Source organism: Rhinatrema bivittatum, chromosome 6, assembly GCF_901001135.1.
Source record: "Rhinatrema bivittatum chromosome 6, aRhiBiv1.1, whole genome shotgun sequence".
In the NCBI taxonomy this organism is placed as follows: domain Eukaryota; kingdom Metazoa; phylum Chordata; class Amphibia; order Gymnophiona; family Rhinatrematidae; genus Rhinatrema; species Rhinatrema bivittatum.
This window is the reverse complement of record NC_042620.1, coordinates 92,489,146-92,512,793: the sequence shown is the minus strand read 5'-3', so window position 1 is coordinate 92,512,793 and position 23,648 is coordinate 92,489,146. Positions and strand designations below refer to the sequence as shown.

Genomic DNA, 23,648 nt, shown 5'->3' with positions numbered 1-23,648 from the left:
TAAAGTGTAACAATTTATAAGAAAAGTCAGCTAAAACCAGTGTGATTCCCTTTTTCAGCACTGGTTAAATATATAGGCCTAGTCTGAGTTTTATGAAAACCGTTATTACTGTTTTTGGCTAAGATCTTGATATACAAAGCTAGGAAGAACCAAAGAAATGGAAAGTTGATGAATTAAAAACAGTGTTAGGGATAGAAAAGAACAGGTGTCACTAAAAAAGAGCATCTTAGAATAGACAGAAATGCTCAAGGGGCAATAATAATATAACCCCAGATCATTTCCCTTCTTGAATACTGTAAGTATTGGACCCATGGATCACAACTGTTCTTGAATGCACTTCGTAAGTTTGGCTTTCTAACAGATTTTGTTTTCTTACTTTTTACACAATGTTTGGCCTCCAGATGTGTCCATTTATGTGTACAGGGCACTGCTACCTCCATGAGTACTGAGATATATACCTGTTCAGAAGAGTGACGGTAGTGTGCAGGGAATCATCTAGTATGTCATTAAATATATGATGGATGTGGTCTAGAAGGCAGCAGCATGCTTGCAGGAGTGAATTAAAGGCAGAACTATTTCATTTCTGCCATGACTGGGGATGCAGGGTAGATGATGCTGTGATGGAGCCCTTTGTGACAGATGAGACTTCAGTGCCCTGGGTTCCTAGCCTTGCTAACCTATGTTGACATGTGGAAAGGGATTGTGAGGTTGTGTGGCAATGACAGCAATGCAGAGGTTGAGGATTGCATTCTGTGCATAGTATGTACCTACTGTCTTGTGAATGCGGCACTTCATATAGAGAAAAGGTATGAGTGAGGAATAGGGAATAAAGAATATATTGATGAGAAAAAGTATTTTAGCACTCTCAAAAGCAATGCACCCAATGTTCAGATTCTAATTGTACTCACAATATTCATTGGTCATCAACTCACTGAATTTTTTAATAAAGATTTTAACTCTTATTTACATTTTTTATTACTATTTTTTCACTGTTGACTATATAGATTCCACCATATTTCTGTGCCAGATTATATATCAAATTTCAACTTTAGCGCTAGTACCTGGCACAACTGCTAATGAAAGGGGAAACATCAGACAGCACTAGCACCAACATCTTTGTTTTCTCTTTCATTGCTTCTAGCGCCTTTGTTTTACTTTATAACTGTTTAAAAAAAACAACTTTTGACCATTATTCTAACTTTAATTATCTTCTCAATACAATGCATTGAACAATTCTCTTTTTCTTGACACCAAGCTAGGACTTTATGGATGAGAGTCTATCCGCATCCTGAATTCACCAGTGCTTGGCTGGGAACTTCATTCAGCTCAACTGAAATCATGAAGTCTGAAAGTCCCCCACATGGACCAGTGACCAAATTACAGTTTTGGAGCTTTGCAAAAGTGCATGCCCATTCACCCTCCCATTCTTCATCATCAAGCTAGGGATAATCTTTGAGAACATGATCTTTCCCTCCAAAACGGGAACACGCCTGCAGCGCTTGTTCCTTATGTACTCCCATGCTTCCTACAAAAAGACTTAATTTTCTTCTTTACCATAAAGGAGCACAAAGGGGAAAGCATCAATAATCTTGTTATTTGTTCATGCAGGTACCTCAAGTACTTCTCCTCCCCTCTAATCTAATGGTTGTCCCCCTTTTGGAGGTTTCCCTTTGCCAGTGGGTACTTTAACCTTTAGTGTTGGTTGTGTCACCAAGCTGACTTCCGTCACTTCACGCCTCTAGTAGTGATTGTCTTTGGCCGAATGTCCTCACAAAACAAGCTGGTAGGCCTAGAGTCTATGACTGGAGTATTTGTGGACCCTTGGCCTGAGGTGGGGTTGACGCTACCTGAGGGGTTGGGCCCCACAGGTCCCCACCGTCGGGAGGCGAGGCTGGCCAGAAACAGAGGCAAACAGGAGCTTCGCCAGTACCGGCCCTCGTTCCCCACAGGTTGAGCCCTTGGGCGCGCTGGTCTTAGGAGCACCTCTGTGTAGCTGGTCCCACAGAGAATAAGCAGCTGGAAGCAGAGAGAGGCAGTGATGTTAGGTATAGTCCTGGATCGAGGTATTCTCAGAGAGAGAGGGAGAGAAAGCCTCAAGTGGTAAAGGCCATTGCAGTTCCAAAGACAGTGGAGCAGACCCATGTGAGAATGGCCCAGAGAAAAAGAAGTGCAGAAGCAGAGGCTTGTATAGTGGTATGCTGAAGCAGGGCTAGAGCAGGGAATCTGCTGTAGCAGGTATGAGTAGAGCAGTACCGCAGAGGGACTGCCTGAGAAACGGCAGTGCTGTAACAGGCCCTTGTGATGTAGGAGCGCTGAGAGGTGCCCTGAGGAGCAGGGGCGCAGAGACACAGTCCAGTAATATCAAAGTGCTGAGACAGGTCTAGAGAAGAAGCGTAGAGACAGTGTTCTGTGACATAGAAGCTCTGACCCAGACCCCAAGGGGTGGAAGCGCTGCAACAGGATCTCTTGATGTAGCAGTGCTGAGCCAGGTCTTGAAGAGAGAAAGCACTAAAGCAGGATCTCCGATGTGGAAGCGCTGAGGCTGGAACCATGGAGCGGGAAGCGCCATGGCAGGGTCCCAAGTGTAGAGGCACTGAGACAGGCCCCGAGGCACGGGAAGCGCCGAGACAGGGTCTCAGGTGTAGAAGCGCTGAGCCAGGCTCCGAGGAGCGAGAAGTACCAAGACAGGTACCGACAAGAAGCGCAAGGATCTGTAGAGCAGGAACAACAGGTCCAGAGTACTGGAGCAAGCACCAGAAAGGAACCAAGGAACCCGTTGCCAAGTCGGTTAGTAGGTAGACCATATATATCCTGGGCCAGTGATGTCATCAGCCGGGGACGAGCCTGAAGTTCCTGCCATAAAGGGAGGACAGATGGTGCACGCACACGCACGCGCCTAGGAAGGCCCAGGGTTGGAATGCTGGTCAGCGGCGTCCCAGCCACCACGTGGAGTAGAGGGAGCCAGGAGGAATACGGCGGAGGTGACTGACCACAGCCGTGACTGTACCGGGAGTAGATAGCCAAGCATGTCATGACGTGAGTTGAGCTGGCCACAGGCGGCAGCAGCCAGCGGCCATAACACTTTGTTATTGCTGAGGTCTTGCACTCACTCTGTCATGCTCAGGACCGCACACCTAATTCCACATGGGCCTGTTCCACCTTTCTAGGAACTACTTCAGGAGAACCCAGTTGGCTACTTCAAGGCTTGTTTTCACATCTGGATGTAGCCACTTCCATCTGACATCTTTTAGTTGATAAAAAAAAGATTTTGTTGGCATTCGCTGAGCTGTAGGGTACAATGCTGGAAATGTTGCCATATGTTTCTGAAGTATAACTCACCCTTTCCAGGATGGAGGTTTTGACTTCTGAATAGCTGGCTCTCCCATCTGGACTGGCAGCTTGAAAGCAGATTTACCAGCTACATAGTCAGGCAGCTTCTGGCCAGGCAGCCATATAGGCAGTTCTTTCAGAATTCTTGAAGAAAACATCTGGGTCTTCTCCTGCCTTCATTTTAAAGAACACCAGAGGCATTAGGGTTGTCCATGTTGTAATGGCTTGCATGGCTTGGGCTAGCTGGACAACCTGCTCGAGTAAGAGCTGAACCACTCTCTGGAGTTTCTCCTCCCCTTCATTGAGGGACTGTACTATTCACTTCATGTCAGCTTACTAAGAACATAAGAGGTTACCTTACTGGTCAGACCAAGGGCCCATCAAACCCAGCATCCTGTTCTAACAGTGGCCAATCCAGGCTACAAGCAACTGGCAAGTACCCAAACAATAATTAGATCCTATGCTACTGATGCAGTAATAAGCAGTGGCTGTTCCCTAAGTCAAAATGATTAATAGCAGTTTATGGACTTCACCAGGAATTTATCTAAACCTTTTTTAAACTCAGCTATACTAACTGCCTTTATCACATCCTCTGGCAATGAATTCAAGAGCAAATTGTGCATTGATTGAAAAATAATTTTCTCCAATTTGTTTTAAATGTGCTACTTTCTCACTTCATGGAATGCCCGCTAATCCTTGTATTATTGGAAAGTGTAAATATCTGATTCACATTTACCCATTCAAGTCCTTTCATAATTTTATATCGATTTTGTATTACTGGCTTTAGTCATACAAAAACTGTTGTTGAAGGGATCTAACCTATTCAGGAGGGCATACACAACAAAACTTTGCCATAAGGGGAAAAGAAAAGAAAAATATCCTGCCTGACTATATAAATTCCTCTCTCCAGACAGAGCTACCCTCCTTAGCCTGCTGAAAAAATAATCCTATGGCTGTAGCTGTAGGCAGGTCCCAAGACAGAAAAAAAAATTCCCTTCCTTTTTTTTTGGCATGGTTCTCTGCCTGTGCACAGCTTAGCACAGAAGTCCCCAGCTGACACCATATGTGACACCATGAGTGATCTTGGGCTAGCAAGAGAACAGATTCAGGCTGGACTCTGGCTGTTTTCTCATAAACTTCTTTATTAATAACAAGTAGATAAAACAGAAGCAGCTCTGCTTATCTTCACAGTTTACAAAATAAAGACAGCAATACAACTCACAGTTTAGCAGTATTAGCCTTTTCTATGATTCTTTCTCTTCCCTGGGGGCCTTCATGTTCTCCCTGGGCCTAGCTTCTTATTCCCTTCTAAAGAGAATGCCCTCAAAGTGGAACCCTTCCTGTATGTGGCTTAAGGTGGACCAGGCTAAACGTCTGGTCCTGGACCTTTAAGGAGGATTCAGCATCAGCACTGATTCTTATTCTCCTCTTTGGGTCTCAGTACATCAGCAATCCAGGTGCCACCTTAGTGCTATCACTGCTTACTGCCCTTAGGTGGATGAAAATCCCATCTTCATTCATCCTCCTATGCTAAAATTCATGAAGGGTTTGCATGCATATGAAGCCTCCATTTGCAAAGCCACCTGTGCCATGGAATCTTAACATATTAATAAAACTGATAAAACCTCCCTACAAACTGCTGGAATCAGCTTCATTGACGTTTCTCACATGGCACATGGTATCCTAGTCACCGTCACATCGATTAGAATACTCAGTGAGGTACAGGCATTAAGGTGGCTGGTATAGGCAGAAGACTCAGTCCAATCCTGCCACCGAGTCTGGCCCTTCTCCTGCTGGGGAAAATCCCAGCACTGCTTGCCTGAGCCATGGCATGGCCTTATCTTATAATCTGAGAAGAACTCAACAACCATCATCATATTCCCTTAGCTTTTGTCTCCTACAATCCATTCAGACTAGATGCACTGTTGCCATATGTACATTCTGTCTCTGGCTCACAATCTCGATGCTTGGGCTGACCCTTCAGATCACAGACTATCACAGCTCATCAGGTCAGTTCCATGGTTATTTCAATTGCTCTTCTGTGAGCTCTTTCCATCAAAAACATCTGCAAAGCTGAAACTTGGTAATTTGTACACACATTCATCTCACATTACTGTCTGATTGATCTATTCAAGGAAAGACAGTACTTTTGGACAAGCAGTTATGCTCAGCCTGATTACCCATTAGGCCATTCTCCATGGAACAGCCAGTTGCTTTTCAGTAAGTGCTCTGAAGAACAACCCTTAGCTTGGGATTCCCTACATGTCATGGCTAATTCAGCTTTGCTTGTCGATGGAGAAAAACATGTTTGTTTACCTTAAATGGTATTCTCCTTATATAGCAGGATGAATTAGCCTACCTCTAGGGAGAGTTGACTGTTCATGGTCTGAGGGGCTCATGAGGCATTGCACATGCAGGAACTCCTGTGCATTCTCAGTAGAGGTCCGATTGGCGCCATTGAATGATATCGCCCTATAAAGTATACATATCTTTCCCTGCAGCATATGCACATATACATTCAATGCAGCAAAAATATTTCATATGCATTGAACATGCATACTTTTCCCACCTATTTCAAAAAATATACGCACATATATTTTATGCGTAAAAATAAAGTAAATCTACTCGCATAAATCGGGACTTTTGTGCATGTAATTGAAATTACCAGTTTTTACCAAATACTCCACCAGTTCATCCAGTCCTTCTCCAGATCACTGAGACCCTCTTGATTCTTCAGCCTGAAGTTCCTCAGTTCCCCCAGACCTCCCACTTAACCAACAGTATACAATAACACATTTAATATCATTTGTACAAGATAACTGGCAGGTGTAACATTATGCAAATAAGTTGGCAAATCTATGCATGTGTCTTTTAAAATACCAATCGACATGCCTAAATGTTGTCCCCACCCCAGAACACCCCTAGACCATTCTCTTTTTACATGCATAAATGTGTGCACAAAAGCAAAAATATGCACATATATTTAATATTTATAAAATAGCCATGTATATGAAGATGTGTACTTATATTTGTATATGGCTATTTCTACATGTGCAACTCTTTGAAAAATCACCCCCCATAAATTTTAAAATGTAATCTATGTGGCAGTATTTTTGCTCCTCCAAAACATGCTCCTGGAATCTCCTCTCTAAACAGCTAATAGTATGCATGTTGTGAGGCAGTGTGTGGGCACTTTTAGCTGCATTTAGGTTGGGCAAATTGTCAAGGCCTTTACATGTGAAAATACCTGTTTACCCACATGAATATTTTGAAAATTGCCCAACTACTTAATATAATCAGCTCTATAGTTAAATAAATTCATTTGCCTCTGATTACATTTTGGTTAAAGGAACATGAAGCAAGTTGGACTATAAATTATGGGTTATTTATCTTCTAGTTCTAGATTCATATAAGGACTGGGCTTAGGCATCAAGGCAAGGACAGTAGTATTTTCAGTGGTATTGCCTGTTTCATGGTCATATCACCAACTTTAACAGTTCCAGCCGAAGGTAGCAGTGGTATGGCTGCAACTGAGTTTCCTGGAAGGGCATGGGATAAACCTGCAGAGAGCAGCAGTTGCAACTCTAAAGGGAACACAAGGAATTGGGAGTGGGTTTCTATGTAAGAATTTGATCTGCTTTGTGGAAGATGTGCTTTAAATCACTGCTGGGAAGACTAGATGGGCATTTTTGGTCTTCATCTGCTCTCATTTACTATGATTTGGTAGAATAGAGCTCTTTGTATTTTGTACCAATGCATTTATTTATTTGTTTACCTTTCTGGCGCACTCTAACACCAGTATTTCCATATTCTAGATAAATTTCTGAATGTAAAGGATACTTTATCAGAGATCTTTCTTTAGCTTTACCAGAGAGACAGAATTCCTCCTCTGGTAGGCAAGAATCAGTCCAAAATGAGTCAAATAGGAGAACAGTTCTAATAAAGATTGCTTAATTAAGGCCATGATACAGCAAAATATTTTCCAATACACAAAAAATGGGAGAAAAAACATAGTAAAATCAGTCCTTACATTTGTAGTATATGTGTTTTCAGCCAGTTTTTAAATTCAGTTTTTATGCTTAATATTAAGTACCCGATGATACACACCAAAAGCTTAAATGTATCTTCATTCTCACTACATAAAACTCCTAAATTAAATTTGATATACATTACTTAGTCCAAGATCAGAAAAGTATGTAAACTTACTTGCAAAATTTGTATAATATCTTTTCAAACACCAAAACTGGCCCAGTGCTGCCCAGTATGGTTAGGGGTTGGCCACCAAAAAGTGAATATGCTATTCCGGTCATAGAGGCGCCAAAGAGAGATTCTATTGCACTCTGCAGGAGAAAAAAAAAAAGTAAAATACATGTTTTAATTCACTTTCTAATACAATATGAACAGCATATGTAGGATAATTTTCTATCCAATGTAAAACATAAATAAATTACTAGAAATGATTATAGACATTACTGATGATTATAGAGCATATGGCTACAAAGAAAACGCCTCTAAAACTGCATTTATTTTTAAAGTTACAATTAAGGTAGCTGCACATACTATACGACCTTCAGTTGCTTCTCCAAGCAAGCCTCCAAATGTGATGACGGGAGACATACAAGCACAGTAGAGAAACAAAAATGATGCCAGACACTGCAAGCTGACTGCATCCCTGAAGTCGCTCCAGAAGAAAGGGGCTTTTCTTTTAATGTCTAGGATCAGTCCCCCAAATAGCCTAAACAGGAAAAAAAAAAGCATGTCATGTTTTTCCTCCTGTGGAGAAGGTGAGATCCGGAGCAAAGCTATCTGTCAAAAGAAATTCTGATCATCTGGAATTAAATTAAGGTTTCTAAATGCAACACACTCACTATAGCATGCTGGCATGAGAAATCTAATTTAAAAATAATTTTCAGTGGTTGACAAAATTATTGAACATGAAAGTCAGGGGTGGTCAGAAGTTTGCAGACTCTGGCCAAGTAGAAGTGAAGCATGCTGTGCCGTGTATACAGTATATAATACACTTAGTACCCTGCTTCTGAGTCAGTGCAGAAGGAAATAAAAAAAATGCAATCAAATCCCTGGGGCAGCACTGGGTATGGTAAAGGTGAAAAACAGAGACAGAAGACAAATCACCTTCATTGTGAATCAGTATGTAGACAGAACAACTGTAACATCTAGCACTGTCTTCTACCGATAAATTAATTAAGCCAACATCCAAGGGTGAATTATTTCATTTGGCTTCACTCTCAATTCTATTCATACTTGGCAACTATTTCAGGATTCAGGGGCCTGTGCAATAAAACAAACTAAAAAAAAAAGTTTTTCTGTGCCACTCATTACAATGTTTATGTATATGTTCAAGGGGCCTTAATGTGCTATGCAAACATATTTACCAAGGATATGGTAAAACTCGTTATCAATAGTGTGCCTGCAGTTCTCACACGCAAACAGATTCTAAAATCCATGTTGGCTGCAGCTCAAAATCCCTGCTGCTAATGAGCCAACGAGAAAGGGCCAGTCAGCGCGGGAGATTTCCTCTCCCTGAAAAATTTGGGAAACAAATTTGGCCCCCCCTTCCAAGCATCATTATGTCCTCCAATAGGAACATCCGGTCTCCCCAGCATCAGCACCTAGCAGGCATCTCCCTGCTACTTCCCAGGAAGCGTCCTCCATTCAGTGCACAGCGGGCATCCCCCTAGAATTATCCACCCAGGAGGATAGCAAGAACCTCCCGGGAAGTATTCGCCATCTGGTGCATGGTAGGCACCCTCTGTGAAATATCTGCCCTGGTGCATAGCAGGAAACCCCCCCTCCCCCCTCCCCTGCTTAGACACATAGCATGTATTCCCTTGCCATTCCCAGAAGCAACCTCAGGCGTATAGCAGGAACTCCTCAGGAAGCATCCACTTTGACGCACAGCAGGAAGTCCCGCTTCTCTTCCCTCAAAGAAGTCTCCTCCCACAAAACTTACCCTTTCACCAGCGGCATCCCTTCTATAAACCCTCTCCCCAGTTCATGGTAAGACCCACCAATCACCTCCACCACCACTCAGAAACTGGTCTAATCAGTCCGCAGGAGAAGGATCATCATGGGCAGGAGGGATATCAGAGCTCTTCTGCTTGTACCACAGCTGCTAGTGAATCACATCACTAGGGGTGATTCACCACTATTACGTGATGATACTACTACTCAATAGTGCAGCCCATGATAGTAATACTGGTGAAGGGTCTCCTAGCATCATCATTCACTTCTAGCTGGGTTATGGGCAGCAGGGATCTGATTTCTCCCCTACCTATAAAGAACCAACACCTCTAAACTGGTAAAACTTGTTTCCTGAAGGGTGGGGTCCTGGTATGCTGCTATGCAGAGGGAGGGGAATGAGAGTTTGGGGGGGGGGGGTATTTGCTTCTGGGTGGGGAAGCCCTTTGAGGTTGCTTCTTGGAAGGGCAGTGTCCTGCTACATGGAGAATGCCTCTCTGGGGGGTTCCTGCTATGTGTGAAGGGTAATCACCAGGCAGCCACACTGTCAGCTAGTGGTTCAAAGCCCCCATTTTGTTTCTCTTCAAGTTTGTAAAAGGAGTAAGCTCACACATACATACACACAGGCACAGAGAGGCAGAGACCCCATACCCAGACCGACAGAGAAAGAAATAGGTACCTCATATCTAGACAGACACAGACACCCCACTCCAGACCAATAGAGTGAAATATCTGCCCCATACTCAGATAGACACAAAGAGACCCCACAGAGAGACACAAACTAATCATCCAGACAAGCACAGAAATACCTAGATAGAAAAACACAGACACACCACCCCCTAAGACACAGGCAGGCAGACCACATCACACACAGAGACAGATCACACACACACACAGACCAAAGGACACCAGACACACACTCCATTCCACACCACATAAGACCTGGAAATAAATGTTTTAAACTTAAGATGCCAGCCAAAATTTTTTAAGACCTAAAAAAAGCCTCCATCCTATCCTGCCCAACTTCTTTTTTGCTTTTTTCTCATTAATTTTTCTCATTTTTCTCTTTATATTTGTATTTTTCTTCATTTACTCAACTTTTTTATTTTCTCATGTTTTGATTTGCTTGTTTAACTTGTTTAAACGTTTTTGCCTTTATTCTCTCCCCTCCTCGTTCTCTCTGGCCTCTTTGCCCATTCTCCTTCTCAACCTCACCACATTTTTTCCTCTGGCAGGCTACAGCTGTGATTTGTCTCCTCCGGGTAAGGACCTGACAGCAGAAGGAACTCCTCCTGGGCTGAGGCCTGAGGGTGGCAGCTCTTCATGGGTTGTGGAACACCACAGTGGCTGTTCCCATGTCAAATTTGGCCACAGAATAAGCAGCTCCTTCCCTCTCCCCAGCCCACCAAAAGTGACACGTGGCTAAGCTGTGGCAGGCTTACAATGATGTCACCACATTCCGGCAGCTCCCTCCCTCCCTCCTGAGCGTGCAGCATCTCCATGGCACCCGGACTCAACAGTAAAGCCCGTTTTTCTCTTTCCTGATTGGGCAGTCAGTGGGCTCCCTTTCGTGATTGTTCAAGATATCCCCCAACCCTCCCACAGTAGAGGATGCTTCCCAAAGGGTGAGGAATGCCTGCTATGACTGGGGAAGGCAGCGTTCTCAAGGAGATGGGAGGAGAGGGATACTTTTTTTTTTCATTGGGATTCAGGGAATGGGAAATCCCCCCCCCATGCTAACTTGACCTTTCACTTTAGTCTGGTGAGCACAGGGGATTTCAGGCTGCAAGAGGCCTGGAACAAAATTTAACACCTGATTAGTGGTGTTACATTTTTGCTTTAGCAGAAGGAAGCTGCATACCAGCTATCTCCTGTAAGCCCGATAAAGCCACATCTGGAAACAAAGAAACATGATAGTCAGAAAAAGAGGATACAGGCTAGGGATGTGAATCGTTTTTTGACGATTTAAAAAAATTGTCAGATATTTTTTAAATCGTCAAAAATCGTTAGTCGCGATACAATAGAAATTCCCCCGATTTATCGTGAAAAAATCATAAATCGGGGGAGGGGAGAGGGCGGGAAAACCGGCACACCAAAACAACCCCTAAACCCACCCCGACCCTTTAAAACAAATCCACCACCCCCCCCCCCAGTCGGACGGTTGGCCCCTATGACATAGTGAGGGCAAAGGTAGCGCCGGCGCCATTTTGAATACTGGCAATACGGTCCGAGTGCAGGAGGTCGCTCCTGGACCCCCGCTGGACTTTTGGCAAGTCTTGTGGGAGTCAGGAGGCCCCCCCCCAAGCTGGCCAAAAGTCCCTGGGGGTCCAGCGGGGTTCCAGGAGCGATCTCCTGCACTCAGGCCATATTGCCAATATTCAAAATGGCGCCGGCGCTACCTTTGCCCTGTCACATGGTAAGGGCAAAGGGCCATTGGCGCCATTTTTATTAATGCAGCCGATGGCCTGAGAGTGGGAGATCGCTCCCCGCGCTCCCGCTGGACCACCAGGTAATTTTAAAACCTTTTTTGGGGGTTCGGGAGGGTTTTTTGATTATCGGATCGGGCACAGCCGATAATCAGAACTCAAATCGGGCTGGGCGATAAAAGTTTTTAGATTTGGATCGGAACCGGAACCGATCAGATTCCGGTTCTGATTCACATCTCTAATACAGGCTATCTATTCTGCCCAGCCACACAACTGCTCAGTTCTACAGTCCCTACCACTCCCTCAGAGATCCCCCTATCCTTGTCCCATGCTTTAATGGATTCAGATACTGTCCTTGTCTCCACCACCAACACTGGCAGGATGTTCCAGACATCCACCACCTTTTATGGTAAAGAAATACTTCCTTACATTACTCCTCACTCTATCCCTTTGCACCCTCATTTCATGAGCCACAAATGCCCTTGATGCACATGTAGGTATGTGCTAATTTTAGCACTTACACGTTCAAAGCTCAATATTCAAAAGTTGTGCGCATAAATATCAGCATATACGCGTGCAAATAGCATCTCCCCACATATGTTATTTTATAAACCTCAAACATAAGTAAGGGTTTGCACGTAAATCTGCACGTGTAAAGAAGGGGAGGGGGCCATCATTTATACGAGTAAGTTGCTATTTTATAAGCAATTTAAGCATGTTTATTTGGCAGTTTACTTGCTTATATTTACACCTGCTCTATCTCTGGAGTAAGTGATTGTAAACACCTTAAAAGTGAAATACTGAGTACATGGGGGGGTCTGAGTGAAATAGGGAGTGCTGAAGCTGTACAGCTAAGATGGTTTTGATGGCCTGCAGATAGACTTGGTGAACTGGTAGATAATTTCTGTTTGAGAAAGCTTTTAGTGCACACTTTCTATAGATTGCTTTCAGCAGGCTCTAGATTTCTTAGAAAATCATGAGAGCGAGAGATCTCTTGACTCACTTGGATGAGTCAGGTGATTGCCTGTTCTATATATAGGGATGAACATGCTGTAATACTCTTCCACAACAAGTAAAGAATAAAATAGGATAAACAACCTTTAGAAAGATAATATGAAGGCTTTTCTATTTTGAGGTTTTGGTGCACCTTTTCATAGATTGTTTTCAGCAGGCTTTAGATTTCGTGGTGAAATACAGAGAACAAGTTGGACAGTGTTTTATGTTCTATTTTTGTCTTGCTGATTGTTATTGATTTTTAACATTTGTTTAGCTTCTGATTTATGAAGATGTTTGTTTAACAATGATTTGTGAATTTGTTTGTAATTGCTTAACAATTTTGATAAGCAATATATAAATGTCAAATAAATAAATTGGTAGTCTCATTTCTGCGCATGTTACTTACCTGTGTAAAACCAACTTACAAGGGGGAAAATGCCTGTAAATTATGCAGGTAAAATCTTTATGCATATATTTTTAAAGTTAGTTGTAAAGATACACAGGTATAGTACTTATGCACCAATTATCTGGTTAAATTCCAATTTAACTGGCTAAGTCCTGAAAATGACACTTACCCAGACAAGTTCCAACTTATCCGACGAAGTAGCAGCAAAGTCGCTACTTAGCTGGATAGGTCTTAAAAGCGCTATTCAGCTAAGTCAGATAGCCGGCTAAATCTAAAAAGGGCTACTTATCCAGCTATCTGACTTAGGGCCTCATTTTCTAAAGTATTGCAGGCCTGCGATACTTTAGGTAATGAGGGACGGGGGACCAAAACGAGGGGGACCTATGATTATAATTTTGGCAGAGAAAAGTTGTGCTATGAAGCATTCATGTTGATGCCCAGTATGAGGTCATTTAAATGATACAAAAAAATGACAATAATGGTCACATATTAATTTTCAGATGGTGGAGGTACATTAGTCCTTTCGTTGTTATCCATATATAATATGACGATTACCTCACTTTCGGGCCGATACAGTAAAGTCCATGGGAGAGCGGGTGAACGCCCGCTCTCCCGGTGCACGCACAGGCCACTCTCCTGTGCGCACAAATCAATATTCAAATTAGGGCCGGCAGTAAAAAGAGGTAAAAAGAGGCACTAGGGACACTAGCGTGTCCCTAGTGCCTCTTTTTGGACAGGAGTGGCGGCTGTCAGCGGGTTTGACAGCCGACACTCAATTTTGCCGGCATCGGTTCTCAAACCCTCTGACAGCCATGGGTTCGGAAACCAGACGCCGGCAAAATTGAGCGTTCGGTTTTCAACCCGCGAACCGACTTCAATTTTTTTTTTTTTTTTAACTTTTTGTAACTTTCGGGACCTCCGACTTAATATCGCAGTGCCTGGAGAAATTAGCGCCTACCTTTGGGTAGGCGCTAATTTCTGAAAGCAAAATGTGTGGCTTGGCTGCACATTTTCCTTTCTGAATCGCGCGGGAATACCTAATAGGGCCATCAACATGCATTTGCATGTTGCGGGCGCTATTAGGTTCGGGGGGGGGGGGGGGCGTGGTTGGACGTGCGTTTTCAACCCCTTACTGAATAAGGGGTAACGCTAGCGCATCGAAAACGCACGTCCAATCACGGGTTAACAGTGCACTCTGCCGGAGCGCACTGTACTGTATCGGCCTGTTTAAAATGTAAAGAGATTTTGTCGGCTGTAAATCATTTATACATACATCAGAAAAATCTTTTCTTAGAAGAATGTTTTATAAAAATACCAGCAGGAAAATCATAAAAATGAAGGGGGTACAATAACATTGCTTCTATGTACACATCCCCCCCCCCTCACATACCCTGATATAACCCCTTCCTCTCCTAACACCCCAATAAAAAGAATGTCCCACCTTGCCTCCCACCTCATGAACCCCATCTCCACCTATCTTTACAAAACCTTAGTTGCCCAATAATCCCAGATTGCACCTTCCGGTAATGAATATGCACTATTTGCAATTAGTGTGCACTGTTTTCCTCCTGCGCATGCACAGTGGACAACAAGCACACAGTACGATGGGTTCAAACCTCATAGTACAAATCACAGGGAGCTTCCTTTTTTAAATATTTATATAGGGAATCTACTACCTATGTTACTGCACATGAAATAAAAAAAAGAAGGTAAAACAGACAAATATGTCAGTTTTGGATTATTATGATATACTTTGTATCTGTTATCAAGTGGTAGCTTACTTATATCATCCAAGGACTACAATGGCTTGCCCTTTTACACACGAGAGCTGAGGGAATGGTACATGCTCCTAAGTTATGTCAGCCAGCCAAGAAGACTTGAGGGTTTTATTTTTCTTGTGCCAGAAAACACGATTATCTAGAAAACTAATTCTATAAATGGTAAGCCAAACACAGTGACGTTCCAACCTAGGCAAGCAGCTGAGTGGTATTGTGTCTCGGCTCCCATAGCAAGAGCTACCACAATACTGTATCCATCCCTTGAGAACTGAATAAAGGCTTTTCTTATATTGTGCAGGTGTCTACCTATTTCTGATGTTTCCTTGATTTTTGGAAGCTTATTATATATGCATTGATATGATTTTTGGAAGCTTATTATATATGCATTGATATGCATATATGTATCATATGTATCTAGTTAAAAACCCCAGCTTCTTTTCTCTGTTCCAAGTTATTACTATCCTGTTTTATTGTAACTGCAACCCTTAACTTTCACTTGTATATTGTTACTATTACTACTACCTTTTTTAATTTTTGTTATTTATTGTTATTTATGACCTCTTGTTACCTCTTCACTTGTTAATTGTAAACCGACATGATGCGATACCCATCGCGAATGCCGGTATAGAAAAACTTAAAATAAATAAATAAATGCTGCTAAAGGCAATTTTGGAGTCTATCAAATGCCAAATTATGTTCCCTGAAATGTGAACCATTAGATTTATCATCAGTGTACACATGTAAACTGGCTACATTTGGTTAATAGGCTTAATTTCCACAGCAAATATGACGTCTGCATACCCTGTGTTTGTAGAAATTGCCTTAGTGACCCCCAAACCCCTGTAATACAGAGATGACCCTACAGCACAGCAGAGCACAGACAATGTCCAAGAACGATCAAAGCATGAGGACCCAAACTTGCAGGCTTTGTAGAGTGATCCCAAGCAATGCCCTTTAGGGGTAAGTTTTAAACAGCCTCACATGGTTGCAAACTACATCGGTTGCTCTACACTCATTTTCCAAGAGAAACTCCCCAGATTGTTTTCTATATGTAAAGTGTGCGTGTTAAGAGGTGGATTTTAAAAGCATTGCATTTGCAAAAACAGCCATCCACGCACATAAGCAATATGAATTTTAAGAAGCCGGGAAGGACGCGGCATCAAAAGGCAAGACTGATGTGCATAACCACAAATTTTGCAGAGGCGACATGCATAATTTTGCTACAGGTCCTCAGGAGTCACAGAAGTCCTCAACATATGTATAAGAGAGAGAAAGATGGGAACTCTGCATAGGGTCACCCTGACACTCTATATTTAGGTACCACTGTAGAGGGGTACTTTGAATCGGGGTGGGTGGTGTTACAGACACATTCAGAGGTATTCATTGTAAAACTGATATCACTAAAGAATCACAGTCCCTATAAGCGATGGAAAGGAGTTGATTTGTACAAGCAGCTAGCAGAGGCTGCAGTGTACAAACCAATTCCTCTTGTGAGACTTTTCATTGCTTATAAGGACTAAAATTCTTTAGTGATGTCAATTTTACACTAAATACCTCTGAATGTGTCTGTAACACCACCCACCTTAACCCTAACCCACTGCCCCTCTACAGTGGTCCCTATATATACAGAGTCAGACTGACCCTATGCAGAGTCCTCTCTCTTTCTTTTTCTCTCTCTCTCATAAAGGCTGTTGGCATACATGCTCCATGAGTATTTTAAATGCTATGCACATACTTTATAAAATGAGGCAATGTTTATGGGTGCACGTGCGTTTCTTTTAAAATTTACCAGTAAGTGTCCACATGGTTTGCACCTACTGCTGGTGTAGGCAGGAGAGGGTGGGCAAAATGAGTGTTATGGAAGCCGCGTCTACTTTAAGCCGGATTGCAGAAGGGCAGTTTCCAGTCAGGCCATCTTATGCAGGAAAGTATCCATTTATCCGGGCCAGGGCCTTTGCCCTCTCCCATTCATTGCCAGCAGTATAGCACAGAGATTTGTGTGGCAAGAAAGCTTTAAATCTGAGGTGCTGGTTCAAGTCCCCAGCTATTGCCCTTCAGCATATCATGTAACCTACTATTACTCAAACTCAGGCTGTAATCTCTTTCTAGCTCTCTCATATACTAACACATTGCGCAATATAAATACAATTTTCACTTATAGTTTACTTTATTTTAACATTATAGCAAAAAAAAAAAAAATTCCCTCTGGAAGCACTGTGATAAGTAATGTGGTTACTTTTGTAATCAGAGCATGTGAGTGTATAAAGAGGTCATTATATTTTAAGGTTTGACCGGGTAAAAAAAACAAAAAACGCCCCCTGAAATTGCATCCAGAGGATAATTTCTATATCTATTAAAAGCAGTGAGTTAAGAAAAAATGCTTTCAAGCCAAATTAAAGTGTAAAGTTTGAGAGAAGCATTTCCTCTGCTCCCTGCCCGACTGTGCATTAAGGATGATTCACCAAATCACACAGCAGCAGATTTCAGCCTACAAACATGAGAGGTTCACGTTTGCTTCTACAAATCTCACTCAGGATTTACTTTGCAAATAAAATAAAATAAAATAAGCCCTAGAAGCAGATTATCTGTGTATTAACAGGTATTAGACTGAAACAGAATGTACCCTCCCGGCTACTTGCTTCAGCAGATGCCAAACAGTGGGGTCATTTGGAAGGGTTTTTCTCCTTTTATGAAAGGAAGCCATGTGGCCTGTACAACTTGGTTTAAATCCAAGGAAGGAAAGAAAAACCCTCTGCAATTGATTATTTTTCTGACTTGAAAGGTTCTTATTATCTGGTCACATGGTGGAGGAAAGAGGAGTATTTAAAAAAAAAAAGAGAAAATAGAAATGTTTAGAAAGAAAGAAAACTGTCCTTTGTTCTGAAAAGGGTGCGATTAGAAAAATGAGTCTTCTGGATGCTTTAATTACAAGTTGGGAACAATAAACTAAATCATTGCTTCCCCATGTTGCAGTGCTGCCGCCATACTCTTGACTTCTCATGCATTCACTAGTGTGGTGCAGATCTGCTTCTTTTCAAACTCCAGGTCCACCCGTGAAAATCTAAACCTGTAGTTTTCTGGGGACACTTCTAACGTCTGTTTTTTTTCAGGATAGCCACAATGAAAATGCATGAGCAAGCTCTGTATACAGTGGGTCTCCAATGTATGTAAATATCTCATCCATATTCATTATAGATATCTTAAAAAAACCAAACAGACCAGTTTAGGTGTGCTGTGCCTTCAGGATAGTGTTGAAAACCACTGTTCTATTGACCCAGGTATTTCATCACAGGTACAAACTGGTAAAGTAGTTCTTGGCTACATTTCCTCAAGCCACTGGGTTTTAAATGATTTTTTATTGCCAATTCTCATTGAAAACCCCTTGACCTCTTCTTCTACAGTGTTTGGTGCATATGGGTGTTGCAGGGTATTGGCTAATTTGCTGCAGCCCCTGAGGTTCTTCTGTGAAGAGAAGCTATAGCTTTGGGGCTCACAGGGGTATGACACAGACACAACAAAACAAAAAATCCACAGCCCATACTATTTTGCTTCTTCAAAAATAAAAAGTTTTACTGAAACATTGAAGGAGGAATGAACAATGGACTAAAAGCAAAGATTTTGTGTGTAACATTCAAAAAAAAAAATCCCAAAAGCGACAAATACAGTTCAGCAACAAGCAGGGACTGACTCAGACTCCAAACCCCTATCCGACTACTCTTAGAGCTTCTAGTTTTAGAGAATCCCTTGTAGGTCCCTGATCAGAATACATAGAGCAGATTCCTTGCTCCAGAGCTTAGATTCTTCTCATGCCAATATCTCCCCACTGAGACTTTTATTCCAATTGACATAGAAATCTCTGCTAGCTCTCTCTTGGGTGCAGAACCTCCTCAGATGTAGATATACATGCTCTGGAACTTGGATTACTCTTGAATGTATTACTACTTCTCCACAACTAGACAGATCTGGATGTCTTCCAACAAAACAAGACATCTAGGAGAGATTTCCCCTTAGTAAGAATCTGTAAAAGCTTCCTACTTGAAACCCCTCACAACTATTTGAAGCACCCTCTCCTGCAGCTTCAGTGACTCTGACCTTCAGTCCTAGACTGCCAAGATACACAGAAGAAGACAGCTCCTTCTAAACTCCTTAGCTATGTTCAACTTTCAGAATCTTAGACACCTCCCATTGGGAAATATCTGAAAAATACTATACCTCCTTTCTGACATCATAGCTAAGTGTCTGTGAAGACACTTTTTAGTCCCCTTGCATCATTCACAAGATTCAGGCTAAACTGTGAGCAATTTAATGTCATTTTTGATTTACAATCTGCCTTTCATGACTAGTCAACCACTTCAAAGCATACTGTAGGTATTTCCCTGTCCTCAGAAGGCTTACAATCTAAGGCCTAGATTTACAAAAACACCGCAGTGTCGGGAATCCTGCAGTAATGGGGGGGGGGGGGGGGCAAAGCCGGGGGTGGTCCTGCGATAGCCGGCAGCGATAGCACCTCCACGGTGCGATCGCTGCTGGCGTCGCGCCGAATAACTGCACCATAAAAGGTGCAGTTATTCGGCGCGAAACAGACAGCGATAAAGAAGCGTACCTTTCGCTGTCGGCGAAGTCTTCGCGGCATCAGCCCCGGTACCACCCTGACTCCTACTCTTCCGGGGCTGACGCTACCCCGACTCCACCCCAATAAGGGACATTTTACGTGGGAAATGTCCCTTATCGCGTGTGATCCACATAGAAAATGACCCCCTAAGTTTCAAAGAGGTCAGCCATGCTAGTGTTACATTTTGGTCTTGATTTATCTAGAAATTTGAGTTAAGTACAATGAATGTATTTAGATTATTTTACTCAGATTATTACAAATAGATTTTCTAAAGGATTAATTTTAATTTACAGTAAATGAACATGGTAATTGATTGCCATAAGAGGAAAGGAAAAATAACGTTTTAAAATTGATTTAATGTAGTACTGTCATAGTGGGAACATATTTGCCATACTGGGTCAGACCAAAGGTCCAATAAGCCCAGCATCCTATTCCAGTAGTTGCCAATCCAGGTCACAAATACCTGGCAGGATCTCAAAAGGTCTATAGATTCCATGCTATTTATTCCAGTGGATTACCTCAAGTCCACCTTAATAATGATTTATGGAGTATTCTTTCAGGAACTTGTCTAAACCTAACAGCTTTCACTACATCCTCCAGCAACAAATTCCAGAATTTAATTATGCATTGAGTAAAAAACATTTTTTCTCCTATTTGTCTTAAATGTATTACCTAATAATTTCATTGAATTTCCCCTAGTTTTTCTACTTTTTGACAGAGAAAACAACCGATATGCGTTTACCCATTCCACTCACATATTATTTTATAGACCTCTATCATATTTCTCCTCAGCTATCTCTTCTTCAAGCTGAAGAGCCCTAACCTCTTTAGCCTTTCCTACTACTACTACTACTACTACTACTTAACATAAGAGCATAAGAAAATAAGATATGCCATACTGGGTCAGACCAAGGGTCCATCAAGCCCAGGATCCTGTTTCCAACAGTGGCCATTTCAAGTTACAAGTACCTGGCAAGTACCCAAACTTCTCCTTTAGGAACTTATCCAAACCTTTTTTAAACCCAGTTACGCTAACTGCCATAACCTCATCCTCTGGCAATGAATTCCAGAGCTTAATTATGCATTGAGTGAAAAAGAATTTTCTCCAATTTATTTTAAATGTGCCACATGATAACTTCATGGAGTGTCCCCTAATCCTTTTATTGTTTGAGAGAGTAAATAACTGATTTACATTTACCTGTTCAAGTCCTTTCATGATTTTGTAGACCTCTATCATATCTCCCCTCAGCCATTTCTTCTCCAAGCTGAACAGCCCTAACCTTTTTAGTCTTTTGTCATAGGGGAACTGATCCATCCCCTTTACATTTTGGTCACCTATATTTCTATAGCATTACACAACATACACAGTGCTGTACAAACATACAAAAAGACAGTCCCTTCTCATAGAGCTTACACTCTAATAAGACAAACATACAGGACAAGAGACTTGGGGTATAAAGCAAGATAATGTTTAAAAAGAAATTTAGTTATCAAGACTAAAAGCAGACAATTAGACATAAAATTTAAAAATACACAAGGAGGAGTGTAGAGAGAGATAAATCAGGAGAAGTAGTGAGGTACTGCAGTGTGAAGGCATTTGTAGGTGGGAAAGAGGAGCTTGAACTGTATACGGGAGCAGATAGGGAGCCAATGCAGTGACTTCAGAAAAGGGGTTATGTGAGCATAGCGATTTTGGCGAAAGATAAGTCATGCAGCTGAATTTAGGACAGACTGCAGTGGAAAGAGATGGCTTGCCGGGAGACCTGTGAAGAGCAGGTTGCAATAGTCTAAACGGGAGGAGATGAAAGAGAAGAAAAGAGTTCTGGTATTGTGTTCAGAAAGGAAAAGATGGATTTTGGCAATGTTATAAAGAAAGAAACAACATGTTTTAGCAGTGTTTTGGATATGCATAGAGAAGGACAGAGAGGAGCTGAAGAGGACTCCAAGGTTACGGGCTGATGGGACTGGGATGGCTGTGTTATCCACAGAAACAGAGAAAGGAGGAAGAGGGGAGGTGGGCTTGGTGGGAAAGATAAGGAGATCTGTCTTGGCCATATTGAGTTTGAGGTGGCAGTGGGACATCCAGGCAGGAATGTCAGACAAGCAGGCCGAGATCCAGCACTGGATTTCTGGTGAAATTTCTGGTGTACAAAGGTAGATTTGGGAGTTATCATCATAAAACTGAAATTGAAAGCCATAAGAGGAACTCAGAGCAGCAAGGGAAGTAGTATATAGTGAGAAGAGAAGAGGGCCCAGGACAGAGCCCTGAGGCACACCAATTGATAGAGGAATGGCAGTAGAGGAAGAACCATCCGAAGAAACGCTAAAAGTGTGATATTTCCCTCCCCTTTATCATCTTAGTCACCCTTTTCTGTACTTTTCATAATTTTGCTATATCTTGGCTTTAAATGTTCCCGTACGTGTGACGTTTTTCCATAAATATCAGCAGTTCTATAAATGGAAGCACATTCCTGCAGTAGGGATGTGGCTTAGTTGTTCCAGGAAATGGCAACAAAACAAACTGAAAAATGACTCATCAGAAAAATTTCCAAATGTTTTATTCTGGGCTTCCATTTAAAAAAAAAGACCACTCAGGCCAAGTATTTAATTCAGTGTAAATTCTATCCATCTTCCCATTTTTAGTTCAAAGTTTAAAATTAAAAAATGAAAATCATTTTCAGTTGTTGTGACCAAAGTATAATAAATGTATAACATAAGTGAAAATAAACATTAAAATACTTGTCTTAAAATCAACAGAAATAGATAACAAAATAACAACACATTAGCAATCAGATTAAGACTAATAATACAAACAAGAAAACAAAAACCACTCTGAATCTTTATCATCGTTTGTAAATGGGAATATGTTTCCATTTTTAATCAAACACCCAGTATCCCCTCCATTGAAACTTTCATATATGAAGCAGAGGCTTGGCCCAGTGACTCAGTTGCAGTGCTGTGCACTGCTGTGTAGAAGACATGGGTTTGATTTCTGGGTTCCACTTCTGCTGCCCAGATCAGCTGGGGCTGGGCATACTGTGGAGACAGTGTTCATAGCTCCTAAGGGAAGAGAGCCTCAGTCATCACACAGTGGTAATACCTACTGGCTGAACTTAGAATGCTTGTATTCCGGGTTCCAGGGGGAGCCACGGGTTAGAGGGGGGAGGATATGTTATAAAGTAGGACCACTATCCTGAAAAGTCTACCTTGGATGCCAGTAGAATATAGAGTTTGGTTCAAAATTTTGTACTTAGTATTCAAATCTTTGTGCTATGAGAGGGCAACCTATTTGAGGGACTATAATTTTATGTACCAAGATACTCCCTTAGGTATTCTCAAAGGCCTTTACTGATCAGGCCCACTAAAAGAGGTACACTTGAATAACATTTAAGCTATAACCTTCAGTGTATTGGTTCAGCTCAAGATTTTCTTGCCAGTTAAATAAGGAAATTGGATAACTATGTAGATTTCAGAAAATGAGTAAAAGCGTAGAGTTCCATATTAAGTCATCTTTCAGAGACAAGGCACTGAATGATTCAAGAAATAAGTTCCTCTGATAGAGATAACCTTGAAACACTGTCAGTGTCAGGAATCCACATTGAGATAAGTGAGAATTATGATTGGTATTATTTTTAAATGCAATAGAAAAAATTGTACAGCTTTGAGGCCAATGATTATAAAGCATTATTCTCAGCAAAGATTGTTGTGAATTCAACATTTGATGGTCTCGTTATCACGACTGGGTTATTGATATTGAGTGGTCCCTATCACCAGTACATTTTTTTGAATTCTATAAATAACGGTTTACTATAGAGATGTGCAGCGGTAAAACAATTCGGTTTGGGCTTTGTTTTCGTCCCGCAGCAGGAAATTTAATTTTTCCCGCTGTTTGGGCTTTTTATTTTTCAGGGGACCCTGATTTTCGGGTTAGTGGGCACTAACATTTTAAAGTTAACGCGCACTAACCCCAAAACTGAATTTTTACAAAATTTCGGAAAAATTGCTTTCGTTTTTAGGTTCTCCAGAACCAGGATGAATTAGACAATTTTGTTGAAATTATCTAATTCATGAAAAATGAATGCACATCCCTAGTTTACTATCTAAATAAGACGATAACTTTA

General features: G+C 41.8%; 1 protein-coding gene across 1 annotated transcript in view; it reads right to left on the bottom strand.

The window, feature by feature from the left end:
• Positions 1-23,648, bottom strand: part of SLC4A10 (solute carrier family 4 member 10) — a 299,055-nt gene that overhangs the window by 166,179 nt on the left and 109,228 nt on the right. The window contains 2 exon segments of the mRNA XM_029605602.1: positions 7,537-7,670; positions 7,891-8,065. Of these exon segments, the coding sequence (XP_029461462.1) occupies positions 7,537-7,670; positions 7,891-8,065 (309 nt within the window).